Raw genomic sequence first — 23,979 nt, 5'->3', positions numbered from 1 at the left:
TACAGATGTAATTCATTTAAAATGTGTTCTTCCTTAACGCTAGTGGAGGTTAAATGCGGTGAATGTTGGTTGATGTCTCACAGTCGATGTTACCTGTTGCAGGCCGCCAGTGACGGTGAGTACGAGCGATGGGTGAAGACGCTGGCGGTGGAACTCATGAAGCAGACGCCGTTAGAGGCGGTTCGCTTCCTCGACATCCTTGGAATAACTGCGACGCTGTCTCCCGTTTCTTCGCCGTCGCGACGACGGTCGGAACAGATTACAGGAGCAGTAAAACGTGGAGTCAGCGAAGACAGCGCTCTGCGACGTCCCGATCTTGGGGGGCGGCATCGCGTCGGAGCAGCAAGGGCCGTGGCTCGGAAGATGATGTCAGAAAGCGACACCGATCATGACGATCCAGACCAAGAACTTGCTGCACTGCTCGTTCGCTGTCAACAGGGAGAGAAGTTCGTGTCCGTGCGGGAGAAACGGTTACTGTTTGAAGCTCTGTGTCGCCAGGGACGACGGTTAGCTCACAGTACTGACAACCTGTGTCTAGGGGATGGTACCGGAGACTCTAGGAGAGGGCACCCGAAGCGTGCGAGGTCGCTACATGACTTGAGTACGTGTGGAAATGTGACAGTGCGCGAAATCTGCAGGTACTTCGAACAGTGCGGTAAACAGGACAGCAGTGAAAACAAGCCACCCCCAGAAGCCAAGGGCTTGCCACCGCCTCACATGAGCAACGCGTACCTCAGCCAACGGAGGCTCCAGCGAGGAGAACGAAGACTGGCGAGGCTCAAACAACTTGCCGCGGACTCCGAAGAGGTCATCTGGAGGCTGCAAGAAGACATGGCTGCCATCGACTCCGAGAGGGACACCAAGAAAGGCTCTTCACAGAGGTAAATAATTTAATATAATTCAAGTTGAATTCACGTAGTAATGCAATTCAGAAACGAGTATTTTTATAGTAGACCCTATGTCACTTGAGAAGTTTTGCCACTAGTATGGATTACTGTGAACCTCACAGATCACAGTCACAATTTCTCTTAAGAAGTCATAATAGATTTTGTGTTACCATCTCGGTAATCACAAGCGGTGCGGCACAGCTAATTTCTCTTTTCTTAATTTAGATACTAGACAAAAACACCCAATCCCCGAGCCAGGAGAATTAATCAGAAGCGATTCAAATCCCTGAGCCCGCCGGGAATCGAATCCGGGACAGTCTGAACCGAACGGCAGTACCCCGACCATTCAGCCAACGAGTCTGGCATTATTATTATTATTATTATTATTATTATTATTATTATTATTATTATTATGGTATAGGTGGATATTCTGAGCCCTTAGGGCTCTGGTAGGAGGCAGTAATCCTGGTCATAGTTCCCCCATTCTACATATGCTGATTTATTAGGTCATGTTTTGCCATTTTGTGTTTTAGGTCATTTTCTAAAATTATACGTCATTATCCATTTTATTGAATATATTAGGCTATTTTATGCTTTTTGAGTAATTTTCTTACATGTTTGAGGATTTCGAAGCACTTACGCGTGTGCTATTGGATATTATCACAACTTTAAGTACCGAGCTCGATAGCTGCAGTCGCTTAAGTGCAGCCAGTATCCAGTATTCGGGAGATAGTGGGTTCGAACCCCACTGTCGGCAGCCCTGAAGATGGTTTTCCGTGGTTTCCCATTTCCACACCAGGCAAATGCTGGGGCTGTACCGTAATTAAGGCCACGGCCGCTTCCTCCCCACTCCTAGCCCTTTCCTGCCCCATCGTCGCCATAAGACCTATCTGTGTCGGTGCGACGTAAAGCCAGTAGCAAAAAAAAAAAAAAAAAAATCTTCAAGTGAGGATGAATACGGAGACTTGAGAAACTCCACAACGCTTTGTCAACCTGGGGACTAAATAAACTATTTTTCACCACTTACTTCTTGGAAATGTCCACATTCCAGGGGAGACACTTCCAACTGGAGAAGTCTTCCTTGTGAACACTCAAGATTTTCTTCTGAAGACTCGAAGCAGAGTTCTCTGCAAAACTTTTTCCTGACATGGCAAAAGACCAAAGGTTTATTATAATGTCTTTAACATAAACATAGGCTATACCAGTCCCATTAGTAAATTGATTGTAACATGTAATTAAAATGTATGTAATTTTTTGAAGTTTTCGGATCATTTTACTAGATTTTTGCCCTCATTTTATAGATAATTTTTAAACATGTTTAGGTCATCAAATTCCTCGCCCTGATTAATAAGTAAAAGATTCCATGCATATGACTTCATACCTTAGGCGTTCAGCCTACGAGACGTCATGTTCTTTGCTGAAGAAATCGCTGATTATATTTCAACAAAGGGAGAGCTCCCTGTATGGATCAATGGTAGAGTGTCGGCCTCCGGATCCCAAGGTAGCAGGTTCAAACTGGACATAGGTAGTCGGAATTTTGTAGGGCGGAATAAAGTCCATTCGACACTCCATGTCGTACGCCTGCCGAAGGCTGTCGCTCTCCTCAGGGGCAATGATTAATGACTGACATATGAAATGATATTGGAGATTGTTGCTGGAATCAAAGATGACAGGGAAAACCAGGGTACCCGGAGAAAAACCTGCCCCACCTCCGCTTTGACCAGCAAAACGTCACATGGAGTGATTGGAATTTGAACCAGGGAATCCAGCGGTGAGAATCCGGTGCGCTGCCGCCTGAGCCACGAAATCTTCAGGCTACAAATTATCAGAAATATTCATTTTTCGGTTTGAAGTGTCATACGCCCAAAAACTGAGTCTATTTTTTTCGGACAAGGAGTTTTTTAACGTGCTTGTAAAACTACAGACACAGGTGTCTCGCACTGAAGTACTCTTGAACTCCGTTCAACTGTACAGGGATTATATTCTGTAACCTTGAACTAAGCTAACTTCGCTACCTTACATGTGAAGAAAGTAAAAGAACTATGGAAGGCTCCCTCAGTCTCGCTTTTCTAAAAATGCCCGAATAAATAAGTTACTAGTTTTGACAAAGAAGATCAAGAGGAAGAGAGAAATGTCAAGCCCCGTGCACCATGGAAAACCATGGCATGTGAATAGTTCGTACACTTACGTTGGACTAAATCCTAATGTTGGCTGTAGATAGCTGAGAAATGGAGTTTCTATAAAATACCATTTCGCTCGAAATACGTAGAAATCTTTGTTAGACAAACAAGCGCGTACTGAACCAACTCAAATTCCATTCAATGTATCCATTTTCAATCTTCTGTCCCGACATTTTCACGGTGAGAAGAGAAAACTTATCAAGTACTTGCCTATTAACGGTGCCGTTTCCATTCAATTCTTAAAAATGAAATGAAAATTACTCCTTAACAACACTCGTAAAAGTGGACAACTTTCGCGAAGATCAGGTTCGTTTTCTGTTTTGATGTTCCACAGTTCAGTGACTGTACGTGAAGCCCCGCGGATTCTGAAACCCTACGAGCGGAGCAGTTCTATTGGGATTACAGCGACACCGCGTATGTCCTGCGCCGTCCCGTTCCTGGCTATATACGGGGGAGGAAGGAGTATTGATGTATGAACATTATCAGAGTAGATCTCAAGAAAGAAAATTGCTGAAAATCGTGTTTGTAGAACAATAAATAACAATAAAGACTGTCTAATGCTTGTTAACGGTTAAGATGTTTAGAACATCACTTGATCTCTGCTGAGAAATGGCCCGCCTCTGTGGTGTAGTGGATAGTTTGATTAGCTGCCACCCACGGTATTCCCTGCCTGTCGAAAGATGCGACAAAAAGGGGCCCCAGGGGCTCTTAACTTGGGAGCTGATTTGTTGACCACGGAGCCCTTAACTGAGTCCTGGCATTGCTTCCATTTACTTGTACCAGGGTCCTCACTTTGATCTATCCTGTCCGGCCTCCCTTGATCATCTCTTGTTCTTTTCCGACCTCGACGGTATTAGGTTGTGAGGCCTAGGGAGTCTCTCATTTTCACGCCCTTCGTGGCCCTAGTCTTTCTTTGGCCGATACCTTCATTTTTCGAAGTGTCTGACCCTTCCCGTTTTTCTCTCTGATAAGGATCATATAGAGGATGGTTGCCTAGTTGTACTTCCTCTTAAAACAATAATCACCACTCCCAGTAGCGCCACGAAATTTGAAAAGGAGCTCGAGAGTTGGAACGGACCCCAGTCAGCCTCTGGAAGTCAACTGAGTAGAGGTGGGGGGGGGGGGTTCAATTTCCACCTTAGCCATCCTCGAAGCGGTTTTCCATGGTTTCCCACTTCTCCTCCATGCAAATGCAGGGATGGTACCTAATTTAAGGCCACGTCCGCTTCCCAGTATATCCCTTCCGATGTTCATAAACTCACCACAAGTTCCCTGTTCAGCATAGTAGGTGATTCTGTGTGGGCAAGGTACTGGTGCTCCTGCCCAGTTTTATCCCCCGAAAGCAAAGTCTCACGCGCCAGGACACTGCCCTTGAGGCGGTAGAGCTGGGATCCCTCGCTGAGTCCGAGGGAAAAACGAAACCTGGAGGATAAATGGATGAAGAAGAAGAAAAAGAAGAAGATACAAACAATTGATAGGGTATCAACCATCTAGGCTACATGCAGATCAGTGGTGATTTTTTGTTCCTCTGCCAGCTGGTGAATAAAACCGGAACTAACACGCACGCAAAACCTAGACGGCGTGAAATATAAATGCCTGCACACAGTAGCTGAGGCATTATTATTTTTATTTCCTTGGTTGAATGGTCAGCCTTCGATTCAAAGGACTCCGGCTTCGATTCCCGGCCGTGCTGGTTTTAACTTTGAATGGCTAATTCATCTAGCTCGAGGAATGGGTATTTTTGCTTATCCTAATACAAACCTTAATCTGCATACACCACACTACACTCTGGAGCATCAGAGGAACGCCGAAGAATGTGTACACTACTGTACATAAGGTTATCAGGAACGGTATCCTACCGTAAAACTGGACAAAATCCACATGAAGTGCGAACCCAAATGAAGTGAAGAAGAAATTAATATATCGGCACGCTAAAAGTGAATTTCACCCTTTCGCAAACGTAGTGGTTTTTGTTTATTCCTAAGACCAGTTGTATTTTCGCAAGGTGATTTTCTCTTCTGGATGAAAATCGTCGGTTGTTTAGGAAACAATTTGAATCTCAGCATACATAGCTTCTCCTTGTAATGTCGAGTCTGTTCATTTGAGGGGTTAGTGACAGCTGATGAGAATTTATCAGAGCAAGAACGAGGAAGGAAATACAATTGTGTTTTTAATGTCTTCGGCCGTACCCTCTGGTCGTTCTGCAGCAACTTAGAGTTAGCTAACTCTACAAGCGCATTTCTTTATTTAAATACAGCACGTGGCTATAATTTGGAGTCAGTGGGCGAGCCGCTCGTCGGGGTCCCAAACATATTGGTCAACGTTATTTGAAGCACTTGACTTAGGGGGCAAGTGATAGCTTATGCACGTGGCAGCATACTGCGAGGAAAGATCCTTAGAGGACCACTACATCGCTCGAGTGGTTAACAACATATAGTGATAAAATGAATGTTTTGAGAAGGTTCTAACAACATCAAGGTCTTGGATTTCTATGACCTAAAATATCTGAAAAACATGTGCACTTTTGCACTAAAATACATCAAAATAATATAACATTAAAACTTTCAAATATCACTCAAATTAAATTGAATGTATTACGAAACCGTGTTCCTTTTTTCTACTGGGTTGGGTATGAAGCGAGATGAATTTTCGCAGCGAGTTTTTACGACCGGATGTCCTTCCTGACGTCAACCTCATCAGAGGAATTACTGAGGTGAAATGAATGACGTTATATGATAGTAGGAAGGGAGATGGTGAAATCCGGTGCCGGCACATAGCTTACTGCTGTCGAATAGTAACCAAGGAGTGTGCTCAAGTCTTTACGTCTCCATCCGATGGACGAATGACCATCAACAGCGTCATATGTCCTCTCTCCATATGAGCACTGCGGAGAGGTTTGAAATTTAATCCAGACTTTTAGCAGGCAATCCAGTGATTAGAAATTGTATACGACCACCCAGTGACGTGAAGTGAACAGTTTTTACCCCAGGTGAAAAAAAGAAAAGGCAGTCTCAGCCGCACCACTCTCTCTAAAGGGAAAGTTACTACTTTTTCTACTTTATAAACTCGCTTCGTAACTAAGTGGAAACTTAACAGGAAAACAGATCGAATAAATAAATAAATAAATAAATAAATAAATAAATAAATAAATAAATAAATAACAAAACTTAAAATAAAGCACTACAACACAGTAGTGAAACCAGAATGCCTGTATTCCAGCGAATGTCTAGCACTGAACTACAAGCTTGATAAATTAGAAATATTAGGAAGAAGAATTGTAAGGAAAATATTAGGTCCTTTAAGAATTGCAGAGTTTTGGAAATTAAGAAGTAACAATGAAATTTACCAGAACATAGAAAACATATCAGAAACAATAAGAAAAAGGAGATTGCTATTTCTTGGACACATTTACAGAATGGATGACAATAGACTAACTAAACGAACAAGTATCTTTGGGAAAAGAAATCAACTACCACCTGGATTCAAGAAGTCAAGAAAGACCTGGAAAGGAACAACGTACGAGAAGAAGAATTATTGGAAAGGAAGAGTTTTAGGAAGAAAGTCTTACCAATGGAAGGATTCCAAGGGAGGGCGGAAAAGAAAACAGGCACAAAGTGTACTGAAGACAGGAAAAAGAAGCACAGTGAAACAATGAAAGAATACTGGAAGAAAAGGAAAGAGCAACTAAGGAGGAAGAATTGAAATTGTAACGTGGTCCTTACAAGGCCGGAACGCAAGAAGAAATAAATAAATAAATAAATAAATATGAAGATATTAAAGAGCTTATGAAATTATAACTCACTTGAATAAGAATATTTTCAAGCAGATACTCACACATATTCCCAAACTGGTATTCAAGGCAGTGACGGCACCATCATAGCTACAGCAGGTTTTAAACAATGTACTTACAGTTTCACCCCCTTGACGCTTCGTAATAGTACAGACATGCTTTTCACAGACTGAGACTAACTTTTTTGTATTTGAACTTAAAAATCCTAACTTGAACTGATTGAGAAAAAATTAGAAGGCATTTTACCGTCGCCGAAGTAAATAAATGAAATGGCGTAAACAGTTTCACTGCCTCACTGAGCGTAGGTACAGCAACGACAAACGAGGGAAAATGTTCCTCACTGTTATATTCACGAAGAATGACACAGAACTCGCGAAAACGTCACCTATAGGTTAATCCAAGAGAACGCTAAAAAATTCACAATATACCACAATTATAGGCAAACCCACTCTTACAGAGCAACTAAATACAACATGCGTGTACTTTGCGCTTGGCGCTGTGTTCATGCTGGGCAACCTAAGTATTTTTCCCGCGTACATCGAAACATACTCTGCAGGTGCCATCAGTGAATCGCTCCCAAAAACTTTATGAATGCCGAAATGCAAAAGAAATATAAATACTTTTATTACTGTTACGGAGTTTTGGTGGAACGGCAGAGGTGAAAGAAGGTGCTGGCTGGAATAGGTCTCAACTACAGAATTAAAGTTAATTTAAAACTTTGATAAAGGTTATATTTTCAACAGACAACAAAGTTTAACAATTTTCATATAGACTTTCAAAACTCAACGAATAACAAGTCAGCAACGAGCCAAAATCAGGTACAAAGAAATTACAAGATTTCGGGGGTTATTACCAAAATCTGGGCTTCAAGCCCAAAGTATAATTCCTGAGCTCTCAGCTCACAACTACCATTGCTGAAGGGCATAAAACCCCTAAGTACAAGGAGCACTTGCTCCTAATTACAGTGTTAAGAGAAAAAAAAAGCAGACCCGCTCTCAATTTTACAAGCCTATCAAAGGCTACAACAAACTTCATTTCTATCTGCCCTTAAGGCACACCAAGAAACAGGGGTATTTGATACCCAACCTACAGGGCCTTTACATGAGGAAAATAAAACATCAGGTTGAGTTACTGGCCCATAAAACAAAATAGAATGGAGGCGAAACTTGCACTCCTAATACACTTTTAAAACCTACTTGGCACTAGGCCGCTTACGCAAGGGCTAATCCCATACTAAGAAGGTGACATGATACGAAAACTTTATTAGATTACGAAGAGAAGAAAAACGGTTATGAAAACGTAGTCACCTCAAAACAATATGAGTGGGAGCTCGGGAGGGTTAGGCACTCTATCCCAATTTGTAGTTAAAAAGACGGAATTTTTACCAAATGTCTATTACATTTTAAAGATAGGTTACATGAGAAAAGTTTCGAACCTGCCCCGAGGGTTAAACTGCTGAGCTAGCAAGAAATAAAGTTATTAAACGGCTATTACCTTGTGGATGAACTGCTGCCCGAAGAACGAGGCGTTCCCGCCCCCTGCTACATAATCGCACACTAAGCAAGATGTCGATGAAGTGGCACCGAGACAAGAAAATTAGCAGTTTAAATACCCTCGTGGAACATTCGAGACCTTTCAAGAATGAGTACACACCCCCCTCAACTTTATTGGATAGCTTAAAGCAACATATCCATATCGGAGAAGACATACGTTATTGGTCAAAAATTAATTAGAGAAATTCGGGATTGGCTAAATACAAAACAAGCGGGTAGAAATGATTAATGTTGCCAACCCACAAACCACAGAACAAAATTTAGTAAGGTCAAAAACTTATGAACACAAAACTTCTTCAAGAAGGTTCATTACTTTGCAACAGAGTGCGTAATCCTAGGTTTTTCTCTGTAGAGACATCTAGAAGAGAATGTCCACACTTCTTGATACGGAATAAACAAACACAAATCAAAATAGACACAGTTCAGAACACTTCAAAATTACACCATTTACCGTAGTGACATCTTTTAAGAAATAGTAGAATTAGTTCAGTTTTCAAGGTTCCAAACTTCTTCTGTAGAGGAGTTTAAATTGGCGCAATATTTGAAGGAGTGGCATGGAGATGTACCGCCCGGTACAATTACAATTGATTTCATAAAAAGGGTATTTTTATTAGCAAGACTATGTGCAAGTGGCTACTGGCTATACCGTTTTCTTCTTGTAGCCTCTGGCATGTGGCGCTGAACACTTAACAAGTACCCAAACTAGCTGCTGCTCCTCCGTAAGACGCACTGAATCTCGGGTGAGGCCCACAACTATCTAGTGACGGGACTATCGAATGAAAACTACCGAATTATTCAATTGTCTTCAACTACCGTTACAACTGATTGTTTCCGTTTGCATTCGGTTTTTCATTCGGATCGCAAATTCCAATTATTTCCACTAGTCAACGCTGAAATCGGCCTCCACTTTCGTTATGGAGTGAAGAGTCATTTAGTATTATAAATGAATAGATATCTGACTCAAAGTTGTATAATGATAAATGCAGTTATTGTGCACTTTATCAATAGATAGTCATGTTACAGTTTTTATAAACACTTTCCATATACTAACCATGAACTTCTAATGATTGAACATTAACCTTAAATGAATGAAATTATTTCTAAATTAATATATGCACTATTACTTGTCCTAAGAAAATTTTTTTTTTTTAAATTTTCGTTTAGTTTAGTTTGCTGTATTCACATTACTTTTTGGTGTCATTACAATAAGGCGTAAACCTAACCTTCGCCTGAAATGACCTAACATTTGTTATTTTATGAACTGACTTGTGGTTAGGGACACAAAAATGAAATTTATTTAAAATGAATCGTAATGACCACAATTACTTTAATCGGTACATTTTATCTTATTTTATAGACCACGGTATGTATTTCAGTTTCCAATCACTTCACTCGAACATCGTGTAACGTTTGTTACTAGTCTCAATATTTCCGCTTATATCACAAAAGAAACACGCTATAAAAATCGGTAGTTTAATACAACAATCCACATTTCGGTAGTTACTAGCAAATGACTTATTACTAGTTACTAGTACTACCGCAGTACAAAACGTATATTACTACTTTATAACCGATTTCAAACCGAATGAAATTTATCGATTGTAAACTATCGAATGATTTCATTCGATAGTCACGCTTCACAATTGGTAGTCTACCGATAGTTTAAAACATTAATTATTCCCATCACTACAGCTGTCACCCCGCCTCCCCAAGACGAGACGACTTACAGCTCATGCGTCAACCAAGCGACTTGAACTTCGCTGGGGTAACTCTTTTTCGCGCCGGCAAAGCTCGCTGGAGAGACCTGGGCTGCGCTGGAGCGAACGGGTTATCGAGACAGCTGTATTTAATACTTGCCTTGACTTAGCTGTTTGCTGTTTTTTAACTTCGTAAAGCAACTTTCGAAGGAATAATAAAATAGAAATACAAAATTCTTTGTCCCAGCAGCGCTGGGGTAGCTGGGGTTCAGTGCACATCACTGCCACCACCTCTCCTACCCTTCCGGCCAAAATTCTGATAGTGAAAATGTCATCGACCAACGGGACTCGAACCAGACCATGTAGACTTCACGCCTTAACGGCCATGGCCACCAGGCGGGCTACTCAAAATAAATTGAATATTGTCCAAAAATTGCTTTGGAGATTTTTTATTCATCATTATTCCTTGCATGATTTCGTGCGCTTCCTGATGAGCTGAGGAAGAGGATGGGGGTCGGCGGTCGTCTAGACAAGAAATATAATTCACTGGTTACCCCCCTCCCCGTCGTGAAATTTTTGGTGCTCTTTTCAGTGTTGTATGTGGATTTGGAATGTTGACTTTCTGGGATGAGGTTTAATCGGAAAAGATGTTGTCCATTTACAGTGAGAAGGGTGCAGAATTGAGCGTTGTAGAAAAGTGTATTTTTCGTCAGTGTGAGCAGAGACAGTGTGGTCAAAAGTAGAGGTGTACAGATCAGTCTTGTTCTGCGCATTCATTTCCGAGCGGTGAGAATAACTTTGTGTTATGTGGTTCTCGTAATCATGACCCAAGCAGCACAATCCACAGATGTAACGGTGTAAAGAAAAAAGCGTGCGACGAACTCTGTGGACTTCCTTCGGAGATGGTAAGAAAGGAAATACTGGCAGCTCCCAAACAGACTGGGGATATTTTGCTGAATAATGACGTACGCTGAATTAAGCGAAGCCTTGCTACCGGAAAAAGACTAAACTTGCCGTCTGTACCCAAAAATGCAGAGGAAGTTCACGACTTTGGCCATTATAGACACATGGTCAAACAGGCTTCTTACAAACGACAGAGAAAACCATATCATTAGGTTTTCTTTTCTTAGTGAGAGGGAGACATTTTTGGACGGAACATTCAAATACTGTTCTAATATAGTTATAAGCGCAATGCAACCAGTTTTAAGAAAGGGGGTGGGGGTGGGGGTATAACACCTGCCCCACACGAGTTCTTCGCGCCGGTAAATCTATATACGTACGTCTGGTAATATTTTATTTCACACTATCACGAAGTTGACTTTTTTCCGTACTCACTTTACGGTACACTAGCTACTTCCCGGACACCTTTATTAGAAATAGTCTCTGATTGGTTGAACTCCGCTGCACACTGATATAAACACGTTAGTCGGATATATTATGAATGAGCGACAACCAGGCGTATGATGATTTTTCAATATGATTACTGAATAGATCGAACTGTTTAATCTTCTTTTATTTAAGAATTCAGTTAATTAATGTTAAACGTTAGTACGGAACCGAAAATGAAATTTATAAGTTACAAGACTTAATCTTGTTTAATTGTTTATCCGCCTGATTCCAGCACTATAGTTCCGTACCAGTCTACAGCAAAAATGTTGTCTCTACATCCCCAACAGTTGTCTAGGTTAATCCATTTTCGACAGATAAATATTACACTTATCACTGTATATCATGAAGTGTGTATTACCTTCTTTAATCTAAGTCCGGAGGAGCATGTGTACGACTGTGGATTGTTCGCTGCTTCAAATAATACCTTACTAATGTTGATGTTTTATTATCAAATAACTCTTTCTTATAAACGCGCTACAAAACAATATGAGTCAAACATGGATGATATGCGTAGCCACGTGTAAATTATTTATAATTGAATATTTAATTTATAATTTACATTCACCACAGTATGAAATACAATATTGTAGCGATACAGTGATTTTATCGTCCCTATCCACAATGGGGCTCTTCAGGAAACAGGAGTGGGGGACACCTTATTTCACTTCTTCGATTGTCTTGTGTACGGAAAGCGACGGGTCAAAGGTCAGTGCCGTGCTGAGTCAGCGCACAGTGCGTGAAGGACGTCCCAGCTCAGTGTCTTGGGCTTTCCCCAACATTTTCTCACAGAGATAGCGGCTCCTGAGAACCTTACTTATTGTTTTATACAGTTACAGATTGTAAATTATCTCCATGAACACAAAAATGTACTTAAAAGACCTCCTTCACGTGACTTCGTTGCATCAAGAAATGCTTGATTTGCCATGGCGCAGTGGATTCACTTTTCAAGTCTCATGTTTGTTGCTGATAATAATAATAATAGCCGGGCGGAGTGGCTCAGGCGGTTGAGACGCTGGCCTTCTGACCCGAACTGGGCAGGTTCGATCCTGCTCAGTCCGGTAGTATTTGAAGGTGCTCAAATACTTCAGCCTCGTGTCGACAGATTTACTGTCACGTAAAAGAACTCCTGCGGGACTACATTCCACCACCTCGGCGTCTCCGAAAACTGTGAAAGTAGTTAGTGTGACGTAAATCCAATAAAATTATTATTATTATTATTATTATTATTATTATTCCGTGGTTTCCGTGGCTCAGAGGGATAAGAAGCGTGTAGGTTGAATGGTTGGACAAGGAATTAACTAGAGCAGAACTTAACACAACAAATTCTGAAATGTTATTTCTTTCTTGTTTTCTTTGTGTCTGTGTGTGCGTTTAAAAATTGAGAAATAGAAAATCTGAATGAATAACAACAATACTGTATTAATAAGCTCGTCAGCTCTAACAATATAGTGGACTTAGAAGTCCGAAGATCAGGTACAACACTCGAGATAATCATTAATTTGTTGATTTATATAGAATAGAGCAGCTCGTCTGTTTTCTCCCAAGTCTTCCCAGCTCAAATTTCGCAACATTTTTGTAACGCTACTCTTTTCAGAAAGAGACAAGACACAATCGGGTCAAAAGTGGCTAACCTAACCAACGTTATTTGACAAGGCCAAAAGGCCACGTATTTACTATATTGCCCTGTGCCATTTTGAAGCCTCCGTGGTTCAGGCGGCAGCGCGGCGGTCTCTCGCTGTTGGATTCTGTGGTTCAAATCCCGATCAGTCCATGTGAGATTTGTGCTGGACAAAGCGGAGGTGGGAGTGGTTTTTCTCGGGGTACTCCGGTTTTCCCTGCCATCCTTCATTCCAGCAATACTTTCCAATATAATTTCATTTCACCTGTCAGTCGTTAATCATTGCCCCAGAGGAGTGCGACAGGCTCCGACAGCCGGCATATTTCCTATCCTCGCCGGTAGATGGGGGCTTCATTCCTTTCCTGACCCGGTCAAATGACTGGAAACAGGCTGTGAATTAACAGTTTCCCGTGTCATTTTATTGGGACAATTAGTATAATATATGAGCAGACGATAACAAAATTTCAGTTCTTACTCTTCAGTAATAAATGAGTCATAATTCATGTAAGAGTATCGTATATAATACATGTTTTACATGGAATGGAATAAAATTACAGTGGAACCACGATATCTCGAATCACCTCGAGAGCTAAACTTTATTTCGAGTTACCAATATTTCGAGATATAGAGAACACCCTTTTTGAGCATGTATAGCACATATTGAATCATATGCATCTACGGAATTATACTGAATTTATTATTTTTAACAGTATTTCAAAATATGCAAACGATCACTATTTTACGGCATCCCTTTAATTATAACTCTTATTATATTAACTTTTTAAAAGATAGGATACAGTTCATACAGTAGAGGAAAAAAGAAACATATCTCGGTTAACACCTTTGGGGGGAAAAAAACGTTACTCTCTTCTGTTTGTTACTGTTAACTTTTCCTCCCTTCACGTTGAAACTTCTCGTCAATACCACGCAGCCGAGATTCGTAAATGGAGCATGTCATCTGCGACTTCGGGGGTTGCTTTCGTACGCGACCGGTAATTAATTCACACCCGAGAAACAGCGAGGCTTCGCCGATTTTCAGATCATTAGAGGTTTTAGTCTTTTAATTCCAGTCATATTAGCTCCCAGCATCACTGTAAACCTTTCTTTACTTGTTAACTGTTCTCACAAACCACAAAGGCCATATTGCACAGTTAACGTTGCAAAAAAATTTGAATTAGAGTGCTTTTTGCTTCAAGGGAGGAAATGTTTGCTTCGATAAATCGAGAACAAACGGCTGAGAAATTTAAGTTACTACTTCGAGATACTGAAAATTCGAGTAATGGAGGTTTGAGATATCGAGGATCTACTGTATTACTTAAACTTTGTTACTATCACTATGTCCGCCTCCGTAGCGTAACGGTTAGTGTTATTAGCTGCCGTCCTCTGGGGCCCGGGTTCGATTGCCGGTACTGCCAGATATTTAAGAATGACAGGAGAGCTGGTATGTGGTTGAAATGTGGTACATGCAGCTCACCTCCATTGGGGGTGTGCCTAAAAAGAGATGCACCACCTCGGGATGAGGACACGAGTTTACTTTACTTACTTACTATCACTATTATTGTAAATGCATTTGCAAGGGTATAATATAGAGAAATATTAAATCTACATTATTCTTTCCATCTGAATCTATTGCAAACTGAATTTCAGGAGATCATTTTTTATTCATAGCGTAACGCTACGATCGAAGGATCCTTGGTTTATATATTTTAGCGTCGGGTGAGTTCGACGCCACTCCCTCTGTTAACCGTCGGATCAGTTCGACCCTACTAATGGTTAATCTCCAAATTCCTATAACGATCCGACCAATTCGACAACACACGTTAGGTAGAGGTCTCCTTTCCCGTCTAAACTGACCGGGTGTTTATCAACTCCAATGGCTCTGCTATGTAATTTAGCATTTAATACAGGTGCGTGTGTATGTAAGAACATCGTGTGATTCCGACCCGATGATCGGTAGTTATGAAGAGGAAATGACTCGCGTGCTGTCATGACCCTCGACCCCTGGGAGAACACGCTTACGTCCTTCATGCTCAGCAGAGTGAGACAAGATGCAAATTGCACTTTCAGTTTCTTGCAACAACAATTATCTTAATTATATAGCTGCATTCCTTGCGGCAGCAATGTTCGACAAACTACGTTACTTGTTAGACGACCAACGCTACGATTGATCTACTGCTAACTTCTCCATTGTTCACAATTATGTGGAGCTAAGTTTCAGTATTTCTACGATTTTAAACCTCTGGCAGTGCTTAGTTCGAAATTTTAGTTTAGGTGTTACTGTTAAAATCGGTATTCTGTTAAAGCAACCTCCTGTTGCCTGTATAGGTTTGCGTTGCCTGTAAATAGCGCCGCAGTGTGCGAAACACCATAGGTCTGTATTCCATGTGCGAATTTCATTACCTGGGAGTAGTACTATACTGTGTGAAATGCCGCGAGTCTACGTTACTTTTGATTAGTACCGCAACATGACAAATACCGTGGTTCTACTTTCTTAACGTTAAGTACCAATGAGAGAGGCCGATGACTTGGATTTTGGACCCCTTTAGATAAAAGCGTCATCGATTCAGTATTCTGCTATAGACGCAGTCCCTTGGTCCGTAATACTATTGTTTCACGTCAGTTTCTGTGAATGCGAGACATTGCGGGTCGGATCCACTGATTCTTTTAAATTCATAGGCCTATCCATCTATTCATTCTTCGTCCTCACGTTTTGAGTTCTGGTCGGTGGAGGATTTTGGGGTTTTAATTTGTTATTCCATTTCGTCTCATTTCGCACCATTAGGGGCCGATGACCTCGATGTTAGACCACTTTAAACAACAATCATCATCATCATCATCATCATCAAAGCAGCCTCCAGATGGACTCTTGCATTGGCATAAGTGATATGTTTTCTTTTCTCCTCTATACCTGGCAGCACGGTGTCTTCGCGATTTAAAAAAACAACTAATCACTACAGCAGAATTCTGTTCATTGTGAACTAGTCAATTCGAGGACAAGCTGTGAAATTTTCAGATTAAGAAATCGCACCACAGCAACTCTTGAGGCAGGTTTCAACAAAATCCGACCATGGACATTTCAACAAAGAATAACATTCTATGCTCACCGGACAAAAAATTAGTCACCCTTGTCGAAATCATTACAAGCATCTGGACTTGTTAACCGCCTGGATTTGTTTAGAAAGTGGGTCCAGAAGTTTGTACAGGTACGTTGCATCCAGGTTAAGCCACTCGCTGACGTTTTGATCGCGCAATTCCACCAGATTGCGGGGGTGCTGATTTCGGCGTTTTATCCGCTGTTCCAACATGTCCCACAGATTTTCAATGGAGTTAAAGTCAGGTGATTTTGCAGGCCAATCGAGATGAAATAGGATGGGGGAGTGTTCATAAAACCAGCCACATATTCGTCCAGCTCGATGAACTCTGCTGTTATATTGAAAAATCGGGGTGACAATAGCATACCTATCATGTAGATGTTGACTGAAAGGTAACACCTGAACATCCAGAACGTTTAAATAAACATGCTGGTTCATGTTAGTGGTCACCTCAATCCATGATACGAAAAATACCCCGAAAACATCACAGAACCAACTCCGGCTTGAACCTGGCCTTGTAGACATCCAGGATGAAATGCTTCATTTGGCCATGGTGATTCGTCAGGCCATACTACGTTCCGCCTTTCAACTACTCTCCACGTTCGATGATTTCTAGCCCATTGAAGACGAGCAGCTCTATGTGCCTGTGTGAGCAATGGCCTCTTGCGAAGTGACAGACTCCAAATGTTCATTGCAGTTCCCGTCGCAATGTTCTGTCGCTAACAGGTTGGGATGGATCTTCATTCACTAACTACAGCAATTCCTGTCGAGTTTGGAAGCGATTTTTATTCACATGTTGTGAAAAGCGTCAAAGGGTCTCTGTCAGGATATTTTTCCGACCAGAATTCTGACGTTTTTCGTGGTCTGTGTAGTACACCACTGTCTGTAGACACGTTCAAGAGTCCGCTGCGAAACACCAACAAATCCAGCAACTTCACGCACATACGGTCCTGGGCATGGCCAAACACGACTTCCTCTTAAAACAATAATCACCACCACCATCCACATACGCAGGTCGCCCATGGGAATCAAATAGAAAAACTTCGCTTGATGAGCCCAACATGACCCGGCAATAAAAACCATGCGCTAAATAAAATACTCCTTAAATGTGTTATACAGTTCACTATTTGCTGCACAAAATGCCTTACTTACGTCATTTAACGCGTGTACTCTCTCTGTGAGAAGAAAATAAATGTTTATTCCATTTTAGCCGCCTGACACTGGGAACTGTTTCTTTAAACCAATTTGTACAAACTCTGTTGTCTTTTCAGCTAGTTCTTTCCTTTAATTTTTTTTATTATTAAGAAAAAATGCGCACAAAATGTCGATCGTCGTGGCTAACAGAATTCTACAGCGCCACAGCAAGTAGTGGAGACTCGCGGAGCAATCTGCCACGTTCGTCAGTCTATCAGTCTCGCTCAGTTATTGTGTGTCTGTTACTCTCTTAGTGTGTAGTCAAATACCAAATAACTTTTTAATTGTATGATCACGCCGAACTTCTATTTAATCGTAATACATGTGCAATATTGTTCCTTTGGTGAAAGGTTTTATTGTACAGTACGAGTATTACCTCACTTAAATATGGTAGACTGTCAACCTTTACGTCTCTATCGAAATTCGCTTAGACGGCATCAAAAGCGTACCATTTTATAGCCTTTTTTTTCTTTTTTTTTTCAATTTTGATGTTACCCCCACTCTCCTCCCACCCCCGCCGCTTTTTCCATGGACAAGGGAACTTTTTGTTGTCTATACATTTGTATGCCGCCCGCACCCCGTCCCACTTCTAATTCCCAATCGACGCTGCTGTGTGTAACCGTAACTTGATTGTACTATTTTATGACCTTTTAATATTTTCCCCATTTTCGTCTCACTCAACTTTTCATAGAGTAAATTCGAAACCTCTTTCTTCACGCTTAATTTCCTTCTACGAAACAGACAAGAGTAAAATATCTGCTGCTGCTGAACAAGATACTCTTCTTTTTTCTTTTTTTGTTGCGAAAGGAACTTGGAGAGAAATTTAATTACAGGCGCTCGTGTCAACGTCAGTCTGTAATGTTTCTACGTCAACAGCTCGTTGAGATGAACGCGGGCATTGAGTGGCTGGCTCTTAAGACGAACGGTGATTGATCAAGGCAGGAATAAAACTTGTACATCACAAGCAAACACATCTTGCCTACACTAACTTGCTTCATACACCACGCCACCCATTCATCTTCACGCCGCAAGGGATCAATCGTGTGCGAATGTCTAAAGCGGTCCACAAAGACGTCTGGAGTTTGAGTGACACGTTTACCTGAGGTTCCAGAGGGAAATTTAATAGGTTTGTAGGACATTTCAAGTCTTCCCCTACGTTAAGAGAGTCCTCTGATATTTTTCATAGCGCCATTTTATAGAAGTCAATGACTGCAGTTTTGGGACATTACAATGCATTCCACCGACATTATGCCCAAAAGTAAAATGTCAATAATTATATAACTTAGCGACCGTGTTGCAGACATTCTTATTTGACGACTGTTTCGACGTTTAGTTTTCTTTTGCCAGATGGCAGAGAAATCGTAATTCTTTTGGGTGACCTATGGCTGAGTTTTATGCTGACATTTGTAAACTATTCTTTCTTTTTCATAATGTTACTCAACTTGTACCATAAGTTATATAAAATTAATGAAATGTTTTAATTACACTAGGTTTCTCAAAGAAGAGAAGTCCTCTCAGTTTCAATTACTGTGTTGATGAGATGGCAGTGATTCATGGGGGATCACTATGTAAGTGTAGATGCAAGAAAGATCTTCACTGGGGTAATCACATAAACGGGATTACAAATAACGGCTATAGATCTTTTCATGTGCTTTTGAGGGTGTTTAGGGATGATAGAAGTAAAGGAGAGGGCTAATAAGCCACTGGTAAGACCCCAATTAGAGTATGATTCTAGTGTCTGGGACCCTCTCCAGGAATATTTTATAGAAGAACTGGAAAAGATTCAAAGAAAACAGCACGATTTGTTCTGGGCGATTTCCGGCTAAAGAGGAGGAGGAGAACATTAACTGACACTACTTCCAAAGTTAAATTCTTAAGAGAAATATCTGAGCCTTTTGATGTCAACACAGGCGTTCGACAATAAGATGAACTGTCGCTTCTTCTGTTCAATCTTGTTCTAGAAAAGGTAATCGGAACATGGGAAAAACTAAGTTAAAGGAATAACTCTTGGTAGACAACTGAAAAACAGAATTCAGGTACGGTGTCCAGCTTTTGCAGACGATTTGGCAATTCTTTCTAAAAATAGGCTAAAAGCAGTCCACTCTTCCGAAAACCTACATGAAAGTGCAGCCAAACCAGGACTTCAAATATCATATGAAAAAACCAGTACATGGAAGGAACCTCTCGATTTCTAGATGGGCAAACTATGATGACAAAATTTGGACAAATTTCCCAAGTAAATAAATTCAAATGCCTTGAAGAAATCATTCAGCCTTGTGGATTAAATCGTGAAGCAAATAAGGATAGAATTACTCAATTATAGAAAGTTTATCGATTCACTTGGAACACTTATACCAAAAAATCATTATCTCGGAAAACAAAACTGACAATATAATGCAGTAATAAAACCTGAAGCATTATACGCATCGTAAACCTTAATCATTGGTGGTAGATCACTCATAAAAGATATAGAAAAGCAAGAAAGAGAAATGTCACGGAAATTTTTCGTCCCAGTCTGCGCAGAGGGAGCATGGATGAAAAGGAAATCTCATGAAATTTATTGCCATACTGAAAAATCTCCGACACTATCATGAAAATGAGGTTGAAATTCTATAGCCACATTCTCAGAATGAACAATGATAGACAGACCAAAAGAATTCTAGATCTTGCCCTCACACTGCAAGTCAAGAACAACTGGCTAAATGAAATAGAATCAGATGTTCAGGAAATTAACATCAACCAGGAAACTCTGAAGAACCGATCTGCTTTCAGAACACTAATTAATAATTATTGTTACGCGGAGCCAAAAGCTAGAACTACTGAAACCTGGACAGAATAACGTAAGAAGAATTTCAGTGAGAAGATGAAGAGATTTTGGGAAGAGAAGAAAGCAAAATCATCAGCTAAATAATTTCAGGCGTGCTCTTCAGTTGCGCCACTGTCTTCGTGATGTACAGGACGTACTGTAGCTCGGATGACACCACGTAAAGAGGCGAACTGTTTCCTCCGTCCGACCTGCACAATGTAAACACATGATACGACTGTGCCTTGTAGTTAAGAAATATTCACAGTGTTGTATTAATAGAACAGGTGAGAACATTAACACCTGTAATCGTTTGATATCGCGTATATTAGGTGTAGAAATTTTAGGAGAAGTAGACTTAAAATATAATGAAAGTGGTCAAATCATAACGATTGTATTACTCGTCATGTACCCAACAAATCATAATTATTGTGCATTAATAAAAATATGGAGACAGCGAACGTACACAAAAATTAATAATTATTATAGGCGTTGCCACCATACCTCTAGATGATGATTAAAATAGTGCAGCATTCGTGGGTTTCTTTTCTTGGAATTTCTGACACTAACTACCCTTGAAGGAATTAAGTTGCATTGTTTGTAATACCTAAGTATTGTCTACTAGCAATTGTTTAATTTACATTACGTAAAGTGTATATATAATAATGCCGAAATCATTTAACAGAAGGTTGGATTTTATAAACTGCTTTTAGTTCTAGATTTTGGACTGGATTCCGCTTTTATTGCACGTTCTCAATATTACCTAACCCAAGAAATAACACACATGTAGGCTAACTTGGTTACTGAACATCTATATTACTTTAAGAATTGTAGTTAATCAACAATAAAACGCACTGCTAAAATCTCCATAACAAGCAGAAAGTCAAAAGCAGAACTCACCTTCAGCTCGGAAAAATGAGGGAAGCATACTCCTGTATTCTTCGTAATAGTTATATTTTCGGTTAGGATTCTCGTCTTCCATAAGTTTCTCCTGACATCATTCGGAAAAGAACAAGAGTTGACCAAGGGAGGTCGGACAGGATAGATTAAAGTGAGGAGCCTGGCATATTATATTTCCAGAAAAATGTGCTATATGGTAACGATTCAATGAATAAATTCTACAAGAATCATTACGTTCCTCGAATTTACATTACACATGAAAACACCATACCTAACCTAAACTAAGAGGTTTCATTATCTCGGCAAGAGCTGTTTATGCAAATCCTGACGTTATAAATTTTGAGAACAAGCATGCAATATACTTCAAAATCAAGGTCTGTCTTTCAACAGTCGCAATTATGCAAAGGATGCTCAGATGCTCTCAATCATTACGTATTGCATTCACAAGTAAAGTGCATAACATTCATTTAGACCACCCTAATCGATGAGCTGATGGGCTTGGCGCGCTTCCTACAGTACGGCCTGTACATAACGAGGGCAGTGGTTGGGCATAACGGTGTGAAAGAAGTTTCATACTCTTTCCGTATCTCGCTAAATTCTTAAGATTGTCTTAAAAATCTGTAATTTCAAATACATCCTAATAAGGAAAAATTAAAATTAAAGTGAAAACACATATAGAACTCTCATAAAGAACATGACTGGACTTTATAAATGCACATATTAAAAAATGTTTTTCTCTAACAATGCAATGAATATTGCACCCCTCCCGGGCTCATCAAGCAACTTGGTTTCATAAATAAATCTTGAATGAAAATCTGTAGGATGATAACTTCGGAGATCAATCCCTGGCATCGAAGTCCCATCCTCCCTACTTTCACTGTCTCAACGGCTAAACTCAAGAGCATACGGGCAATGGATTGTTCGATAACAAGTGGGCAATACATTTTAATATATTGAAAGTAGGGTGTTATATAACGTGAGAGGAATACACTATACTACTGAAATAAGAAGGGTGTTTCTTCCCAATCAAAAACATAAATTTTAATTAAATGATAGTCACAATAATAAATTTACACGAGACAATGCCATATAATTACATACAAATCAACTATCTGGAAGGTGCCTCCACGTCCATGTCAGTCTGTTTATATCTGACTATCATTTGACACCTCCAATCATCTTGTAAACACGCACATAGGAATTTACACTTTGCACTGAATAAGGGCGTCCCCTTATTTTATTATCGATACCCGCTGGTATCTGTTATATTACTGCACAACAAACATATGTTTAAATATATACAATGGGATGGCACCGCTCGGAAAACGAACACAATCATTCGGTATCTTTCATGGTGGTGAAGTACTTAATGAAACACAGTTATGCACATTTTATAATCATGAAAATCATATCGCCGTATTTTGTATATTAGATTACTTGACTACTTTAAACAGATTATTACAATATCGCCTATACATATTTCTCCACGATATCTTATCATACTATATCACAAAGCGCATCCAAGCAATGTTGGTTTCCTGTAAGGTACCATAAACATCATTGAATAATATAAGCACCTGCATATAAAAAGTCGTCACCTGAAATTACAACGACAAATAATACATTTCACACACACAGGAATGAATATAGAAATTGACCCTTCCAGGTCTCCTGATATTGATCCAAGGTTGTCAATACTACATGGTATCGAACCCAAGTTTCTTCGGTATCGGGGTGCATGTCTGAAACTCCTATCTTCGATCTAATTTAATTAGAAAAATGGGTGGAATCACTTCATCTAATCGAGTCTACAGCGTTGTGGTAATATATAATTGGCATGTGAATCTTAACACAGTGTTCAGGTGGAGCGAACTTCTCGTATGAATGTCCCGAGCTTTTGACAGTCGAGCGAAGCCATCTCCGGGATCAACATTTCTTCGCGTCAGGGGTCGTAAATCTCTGAGCGGCCGCCTGTTTTCGTCAGCTGGGAGAACACTTTCTCATTCGTTCCCAGCCCATCTACAGAATTCATTTCGTGCGTCCTTCGCCTTGTCCAGGCACATCATCATTTATTGCTAGCAAATATCATGTATCAATGACCCGGCTCTATTCAGCCGTACTATGATTATAATATTCATATTATTCTTTCATCTTTCGGTCTGTCATCTCAAACACTGCCATACGAGCCATCTCTCCTCCCTTCACACACTAGTATCTCAAACCACATTGTTCAATCATTTAGAAGACTCTATATCCCCGGGTAATTTAAGTACCACCACATCACTCGCGTACTATATAAATCATGGATCGCACCCCGAATCGTGTCTTCATCTTCATCTGGCTGCAGCCTTAAGACTGAAGGGGAGGGGGGTTAAAACCTGCCTTACTCGTGAAGCATTGAAATAAATTATACTTGAAATATTATGACGACTCATAAGGACTAATGGAGCTGTAGTGACTTAGAACGTGTGTTGAAGTATTAATCTCATCTTTAAAATGCCTCACACACAACAAACACTTGGGGCCTTATAATTTATGCGAGAAATTCCACGGGATAAACTTGTGATTACCCCAATTACAGAAGAAACCTATGTAAAGAACTATTAATAAAAAGCTTCACTCTCTTCGAAACACGCCTATGGCGCTAACCTATCCTCGAGATATTTACATGCTAGAGAAAATTATATACACAAGTTTTAAAATTTTACAGGCGGTATGAAATTAATGCTTAGAACAATGGAATGTACTTAACGCTTCTGCTTGTAGTCAGCTGTCATCAGAAGGTACAGCTGGGGATTTAAGCTGCCATCACGGAAGCCTCGTTACTGGAGTCCTTGGTTCTTCTTCTTCTTCTTCTGGGTCCCGTTATTGATGGC

At 40.4% G+C, this 23,979-nt stretch overlaps 1 protein-coding gene across 1 annotated transcript in view; it reads left to right on the top strand.

Moving 5' to 3' along the window:
- LOC136856986 (uncharacterized) overlaps positions 1 to 23,979 on the top strand; it is a 423,798-nt gene that overhangs the window by 378,327 nt on the left and 21,492 nt on the right. Inside the window, exon 3 of the mRNA XM_067135313.2 lies at positions 103 to 881. Within this exon, the coding sequence (XP_066991414.2) occupies positions 103 to 881 (779 nt within the window). The remainder of the gene's footprint in view (positions 1 to 102; positions 882 to 23,979) is intronic.

This window comes from Anabrus simplex, chromosome 1 (assembly GCF_040414725.1).
Source record: "Anabrus simplex isolate iqAnaSimp1 chromosome 1, ASM4041472v1, whole genome shotgun sequence".
Taxonomy (NCBI): domain Eukaryota; kingdom Metazoa; phylum Arthropoda; class Insecta; order Orthoptera; family Tettigoniidae; genus Anabrus; species Anabrus simplex.
The sequence above is the reverse complement of the archived record's forward strand: the minus strand, read 5'-3'. Positions and strand labels throughout refer to the sequence as shown.